Source organism: Amia ocellicauda, chromosome 14 (assembly GCF_036373705.1).
Source record: "Amia ocellicauda isolate fAmiCal2 chromosome 14, fAmiCal2.hap1, whole genome shotgun sequence".
In the NCBI taxonomy this organism is placed as follows: domain Eukaryota; kingdom Metazoa; phylum Chordata; class Actinopteri; order Amiiformes; family Amiidae; genus Amia; species Amia ocellicauda.
Window position 1 is genome coordinate 21,336,783 of NC_089863.1, and position 7,821 is coordinate 21,344,603.

Genomic DNA, 7,821 nt, shown 5'->3' on the forward strand with positions numbered 1-7,821 from the left:
GCCGTCTGCACACACAGTCCGTTGGTTGAATGTTGTTGGGCTGGTGCAATCAGATTTCCCCTGTGGGATTAATAAAGTACCCAAGTGCCAATAACCACCCTGTCTGTCTGTCCGTCTCCCATGTCAATAACCACCGTCTGTCTGTCCGTCTTCCATGTCAATAACCACCGTCTGTCTGTCCGTCTCCCATGTCAATAACCACCATGTCTCCCAAGTCAATAACCACCGTCTGTCTCCCATGTCAGTAACCACCCTGTCTGTCTGTCCGTCTCCCATGTCAATAACCACCATGTCTCCCAAGTCAATAACCACCGTCTGTCTCCCATGTCAGTAACCACCCTGTCTGTCTGTCCGTCTCCCATGTCAATAACCACCGTCTGTCTGTCTCCCATGTCAGTAACCACCCTGTCTGTCTGTCCGTCTCCCATGTCAATAACCACCGTCTGTCTGTTCCGTCTCCCATGTCAATAACCACCGTCTGTCTGTCCGTCTCCCATGTCAATAACCACCATCTGTCTGTCCGTCTCCCATGTCAATAACCACCCTATCTATCGCCCATGTCAATAACCACCCTGTCTGTCTGTCTCCCATGTCAGTAACCACCCTGTCTGTCTGTCCGTCTCCCATGTCAATAACCACCGTCTGTCTGTTCCATCTCCCATGTCAATAACCACCGTCTGTCTGTCTGTCTCCCATGTCAATAACCACCATCTGTCTGTCCGTCTCCCATGTCAATAACCACCCTATCTATCTCCCATGTCAATAACCACCCTGTCTGTCTGTCTCCCATGTCAGTAACCACCCTGTCTGTCTGTCCGTCTCCCATGTCAATAACCACCATCTGTCTGTCCGTCTCCCATGTCAATAACCACCATCTGTCTGTCTGTCTCCCATGTCAGTAACCACCCTGTCTGTCTGTCCGTCTCCCATGTCAATAACCACCGTCTGTCTGTTCCGTCTCCCATGTCAATAACCACCGTCTGTCTGTCCGTCTCCCATGTCAATAACCACCATCTGTCTGTCCGTCTCCCATGTCAATAACCACCCTATCTATCTCCCATGTCAATAACCACCCTGTCTGTCTGTCTCCCATGTCAGTAACCACCCTGTCTGTCTGTCCGTCTCCCATGTCAATAACCACCGTCTGTCTGTTCCGTCTCCCATGTCAATAACCACCGTCTGTCTGTCTGTCTCCCATGTCAATAACCACCATCTGTCTGTCCGTCTCCCATGTCAATAACCACCCTATCTATCTCCCATGTCAATAACCACCGTCTGTCTGTCCGTCTCCCATGTCAATAACCACCATCTGTCTGTCCGTCTCCCATGTCAATAACCACCCTATCTGTCTCCCATGTCAATAACCACCCTGTCTGTCCGTCTCCCATGTCAATAACCACACAGTCGCTGCATTCCCATGCACTTTATTGAAGCTTTACATTGACACAGATCGGAGGAACGCGTGAGAAAATAACACATTCAGAACGAGGTCTTCCCCACTGCATCGTTTATTCCATTCTCTTTTCTTTACACAGATATCGGAAAGTTATTCTTAGTATCGGATATTATTTATTTTATGTACTTGTCTTTTATTGTCTTGTGATCAAAGTGGGACATGGTTGCTCGGATTCAGCTTTTCTTTATATATATTTTGTTATTCTGTCTTTAACAGCAGTCTCTGATTAAAATTATTTACAAAAAACAAAAAGAACGAACAAAAAACGACAGGAAATGGTTTGGAGTCTCCAGTGGCCGTGGTGGCCGCCCAGCCCAGGCCAGCTCCCCCAGGGTCCTGCTACTGTGTTTCTGCCCCCAACTCTGTCCCTTAAAAGGTGTAGTGTGCAGGGATTGATTAAAAACAAAAAAAAAAGGTGAAGGAAAGCATGAATGACACGAACCCTGTACTTCCTGGGTGTGGACTTTGCAGTGCATTGTGGGCCAGAGCTCAAGCTGAAAATTGTCTGAAATGTCTCACTCTCTCTCACTCATTCTCACACTCTCACTCTCTGTCACACTCACAAACTCATACTATCTCTCACACTCACTCTTTCGCTGGCTTCTCGTCGTCAACGCACTGGTAGTCTCCACAGACGATGAGAGGGGGAGAGAGCGAAGGAGGAGGGGGGGAGAGAGAGCGCACTGATAACGCACTGAGGCACCAGTCGCTGCCGCAGCCTCAACCTGCCTGTATCGGTGTCGGCGGATGGATGCTGTACAGTTCATAGGGAGGTCGGGGCTGCGGCACTCGGCTCGCTAATTAATCCAGTTAATTTGCTAATGAGACACCGTCTGGGCTGGGGGGGTGTGGCACTGTACTGAAGGGGGTAGTTATTATAATATGTACACCAGTGAGATATGGGGGGGTTCCACAATCCTCCAGTCCAGACAGGGGGGGGGGGGCCTCTGTCAGTCACACCGAGAGGGGGATGAAGAGAGAGAGAGAAATGGAGGTTGGGGGGTTAGTAACTGTGTCCTGTCTCTGTGGTGTGTGCGTCTGGGTATGTGGTGGGGGGGGGGGGGAGCATGGATGGAGTACATTCTGCACAGCTGTGGCTGGGGTGGGGGGGCAGCTCCATTCCTGGGGGGCCACAGAGCAACGTGGGAGCAGCTGACAGACCCCGGCTGGACTGGACTGTGTCTGGAGGACAAAGATGGGGGTGTTGTATTGTACAGGGGACAGAGAGAGATGGGGGGGGGGGGGCTCAGAAGGACCACCGCTCCTGTGGCCGCGAGTCACTGCTCAGGCCGGGGGGGTCGAGGGGGGGTGGGCGCGTCGAGTCCTCGCCGTTCAGGCTCTTCCTGCACACGGGACACGTGTCGTGCTGAGAGAGAGAGAGAGAGCAGGTCATCATTTGACAGGTCTGTGTCAGTCAGCGTGTGCCAGTGTCAGTGGTTCCTACAGTATTCTGCGTTTGTAGCGGGGGCACCGATTGTTCTATGGGGGTCTGGGGGCATGCCTCTTGGGAGATTTTTTTTTGGGGGGGGGGGGGACCACTGGGATCGGTGGAATTCTGCAGATCTGCGCATATCTGTGGAAATCTTGTGCTACAAGAACCAATGGCTTCCTCACAGAGAAGTTCTGCAGAGTTTGACAAAGTAAATGAAAACACTGTTAAGTGTATAATATGTGCAGTGCAATTAAACTACCTCAGCTCTACAGCTAGTGTGTTAACCAGGTAAAAGGAAAGAGGAGCAACAAACACTAATATTATTAAGCTACACACACAGCCAGCTGTTGCTATTTATTCTGTATTCACTGCAACTCGAACGCACAGGTGTGTTTCTGAACACAGACCGACAGTCTGTGTTGAGTGTGGTTTGGAAACGTGGAAAAGTACATTGTATAGTTAAGTATACCGTATAAATTAGATAGTCTAATACATTTTGGATTTTGCGGTTATGACCAAAAGGACGCTAATGTTAAGGCATTTTCGTTGTGTTAAACAATTATTGATTGAAAATTAAATTAATACAAATTGAAAAATAAAAACATTTTGGTCGGCCAGTTATAGCTGTAATTGCAAAATATTCCCGTATAAACAAATAGTCACAATAGTTAATTTGAAATCGTGACAATATTGGGAAAAAATTATAATATGAGTCTGACACAAGATGCGCGAGTCGAATGGTGATTATTGCTGCTGTTATTATGCCATTTCCATACATCTTCTAATAGGAAGGTATTTTTACACAGACTAATGCGTATTTAACAAAGTTTTGTTAGATAAGTATTCTAAAACGAAGTTCAAAACTTTTTGCATTTGCAAAAATTGTCACATTATATCGCATTTAATATGTCGCATTTTGAATGATCCAAAGCCACCATCCATAGCAAACTCCTCTGTACAGTCGGGTGACGTTAGACAGCGGTAGCTATAAGATTAGGTGACACTTTCGCTCGAACAACTCATTCATTTTGTCAAAAGCTCACTTGCGCTCATTACCTTTGCAACAAGGACAACAATATGGATGAATCAATGTCTCATTCATAACATACAGTATAGAAAGGGTTCTCAAGATAAAGCAGGTGGAGAACTGCCTCGTCCCTTTACTTTTCACCTCAGCTTGATATACCAGTGTAGGAAATCAGTCAGTGTGTGTGTGTGAGTGTCAGTCAGTCTGTGTGTGTGTGTGAGTGTCAGTCAGGGTGTGTGAGCATCAGTCAGTCAGTCAGAGTGCCGTGTCCAGGCGGTGCTCAGCAGTGCTCACCAGCTCCAGCCAGGGCACGATGCAGTCGCTGTGGAAGAAGTGGTTGCAGGGCAGCTGTCTGACCGGCTCCCCCAGGGCGTAGTCCTCCTTACACACCGGGCACTCCAGACAGCCCTCTGAGGGAGAGGGCACGGGGAGACAAGGGTTCATACACAGCACTGGGGGGGGTGGGGAGAGAGCGAGCGAGCAAGGGAGAGAGCCCGTCTTACCAACTTGCTCCTCGGAGATATTCACTGTGGGGAGGGACGAAATCTTCTCCTTCTCTGCTGGGGGGGGACCCGTATTCTCAAACTGCCCTAGCAGCTGAGAGAGAGAGGGAGGGAGAGAGACGTGTTCATCAGGATGAAAACACAATCAGACGCCCCCGCAGAGAGAGAGAGAGAGAGAGAGAGAGAGCGAGCGAGAGAGAGACACACACGCACACACTCATCCCACAGTACGCACTGACCTGTGTGATGACGGCATCCAGGCCGCCCTGACCCCAGGCATAATCCCCGGGGTTCGAATGCAACATGCCCGTCCTGAGATAGAGGGAGGGAGAGAGAGAGAGAGAGAGAGAGATGGAGTGAGAGAGTGAGACTGGCAGTAAAGTGCAATGCAAAGTGCTGTCCAGTCCAGTCCAGCCCACTCACCAGGAGAGCGGTGGCGAGCCGGGCACTCCAGAGTTGGCAAACAGACCAGCCAGGAACTGCTGTACAATCCTGCAGAGAGACGGAGAGTCAGTGGGCAGAGCATCAAGAGGGGGAGAGAGAGAGAGAGAGAGAGAGAGAGAGAGAGAGAGTGAGTGAGTGAGTGAGCGTCTCCTCACCCCTCCACCGCGGGCGAGCGGTCAGGTCGGCTGGTTCCCCGGGATCGGTACCGGCGCTGGCTGTGCAGGCGGGGGGGCCGTCCAGGGCCCCAGTGGTCCGCCGCCGCTCCCCGCTCCAACCCCTCCGGCCCTTCGGGCTCCAGCGAGAACGGCCGCTCCACGAACAACAGATGCCAGAGCTGGGGGACACAGCACAGTACATTACAGTACAGTACACTATAGCACAGTATAGGCCTAACTACAGCACAGTACAGTAAACTATAGCACAGTATACTACAGTACAGTAAACTATAGCACAGTATACTACAGTAAACTATAGCATAGTATACTACAGCACAGTAAACTAAAGCATAGTATAGGCGCAACTACAGCATAGCAAGGTACAGTACAGTAAACTACAGCACAGTACAGTAAACTATAGCACAGTATACTACAGCACAGTACAGTACAATACAGTAAACTACAGCACTATAGTATAGTACAGCACAGTACAATATAGCACAGCACACACAATACAGCATAGTGAAATAGACTGCAACGCTACAGTACACTACAGTACTGTCATAGAGTACTCTGACACACTACAGTGTAGCCCAGTACACTGAACTGCAATGTAGTGAAGGACAGCAATACTGTCCAGTACAGTCCAACACAACACCACAGAGAGAGGGAGAGGAGGAGAGAGAGGGATAGGGAAGAAGAGGAGAGAGAGGCGAGGGACGGTACCTCTGCAAACTGTGTGGCCGCATCGTCGTTGATCCCACTGGCGCCGCCCTCTAGGAGACTGGGGGAGACACAGGACAGGGGCTGAGCATGACACACACACACACAGAACAAACACGACATACAACAAAGGCACACATTACACACACACACACACAGACGTATTGGGACAAACAACAACACAAACAACACCCACAACACACAGACCTGCTCAGACAGTTGGAGCTGGGCAGTGAGCCTTACCTGGAGTCCTCTGTGACCTCCTCGATGAACCCTGACTCACATCTGGGACAGATGTACTCCTGAAACATAGAGAGACACACTGTCACACTGACGCACAGCGCACTGACAGCATTACAGCGCACTGACACACTGCATTATAGCACACTGACATACTGTTAAAGTATACTGACTCTCAGTAACACACTAAAGGACACAGAAGGCAGCACATAATCACTACACAGAGACTGACTGACACACAACAATAATATCATACTGACTGAATGACTGAAAGACACACTGACACATACACACACACACACAGACTAACTGACACAGTAACTGACAGACAGACAGAGACACACACACACACACACTGACTGACACAGTAACAGACAGACAGACACACACACACACACTGACTTACACAGTAACTGACAGACTGACTGACTGACAGACACACACACTGACTGACACAGTAACTGACAGACTGACTGACTGACTGACTGACTGACACAGTAACTGACACACACACACACACAGGCTGACTGACACAGTAACTGACAGACAGACACACACACACACACACACACACACACTGACTGACACAGTAACTGACAGACAGACTGACAGACACACACACACACACACTGACTGACTGACTGACTGACTGACACAGTAACTGACACACACACACACAGGCTGACTGACACAGTAACTGACAGACAGACAGACAGACACACACACACACACTGACTGACTGACACAGTGACTGACACACATACACACACAGACTGACTGACACAGTGACTGACACACACACACACACACTGACTGACTGACTGACACAGTAACTGACAGACAGACACACACACACACAAACACACACACACACACACACACACACACTGACTGACACAGTAACTGACAGACAGACAGACACACACACACACACACTGACTGACTGACACAGTAACTGACAGACACACACACACTGACTGACTGACTGACACAGTAACTGACAGACACACACACACTGACTGACTGACTGACACAGTAACTGACTGACAGACACACTGACTGTACTAAAGCTGCGTGTCTGGTTTGTAAAGTCAGTGTGTACAGTGACCTGTCCCGCCGCGGACTGGCTCAACGCTGCCTATACCGGACACCTCCAGAGCCCGGACCCGCAGCAGCCCTGGTCCTCAAACACAGCACCGGGTTGTAAACAAATCGCAGCAGCGCCGCACAGGGTCACTTCCTACAGCCGCCGTCTCCCACTAAACTCCGCGACGACCCGACCCCGCTCCCTGCCTCCACAGTCCCATCTACCAGCCCCGCCGCCCTGCCCTGTCTGTCCGGTACAGTCCCGGTCCATCAGCGGGAGCCCCGGGGCGAGCGGCGGGGTCAGAGACACCTCAGCCCTCGGACTCACAGCTCTCCCCCCCTGCGGCCAAACCGAAAGAAGGCCTGTAAACAAACGCGAGTGTCAAGCGCAGCCCCGGACTCGATTAGGCAGCGCTCCCCGGCAGAGAGGCAGCAGCCCCAGGACTGGCCCGCCCGGTGAGTGCCGGTGGCCGCTGCGTTACTCACCGGTAGTTTGGGACTCACTTCGCCCTTACAACAGTGGCAGAAGAAGCGATGCTGGGGAACAGCTGCAGCCTCTGCCATCTTTCTCGGTATATGGCACAACAGTGACGTCGGTCCTCCAGCTCACGGAAGGAGGCGGTCCGCCACTGGCCCTGCATGCAGCTGCGAGCCCTCTCGGGGCGCCCGGCCGGAGATTGCCGAGCAGGCCCGAAGCACAGATATGTAGTGGGCGGGGCTAGTGCGGGCAGTGCCGGGTTAGTCGCCATGTTTGT

General features: G+C 50.9%; 1 protein-coding gene across 1 annotated transcript; it reads right to left on the reverse strand.

The window, feature by feature from the left end:
* Window positions 1-1,407: 1,407 nt before the first annotated feature.
* Window positions 1,408-7,714, reverse strand: rnf115a (ring finger protein 115a). The gene is made up of 9 exons (XM_066721019.1): window positions 7,553-7,714; window positions 5,984-6,042; window positions 5,744-5,801; window positions 5,018-5,196; window positions 4,842-4,910; window positions 4,658-4,730; window positions 4,419-4,512; window positions 4,210-4,325; window positions 1,408-2,822 (listed from the first exon to the last, which is right to left on the reverse strand). The coding sequence occupies exons 1-9, from the start codon at window positions 7,628-7,630 to the stop codon at window positions 2,703-2,705; spliced, it is 846 nt and encodes a 281-aa protein (XP_066577116.1). The 5' UTR covers window positions 7,631-7,714; the 3' UTR covers window positions 1,408-2,702.
* Window positions 7,715-7,821: the final 107 nt, after the last annotated feature.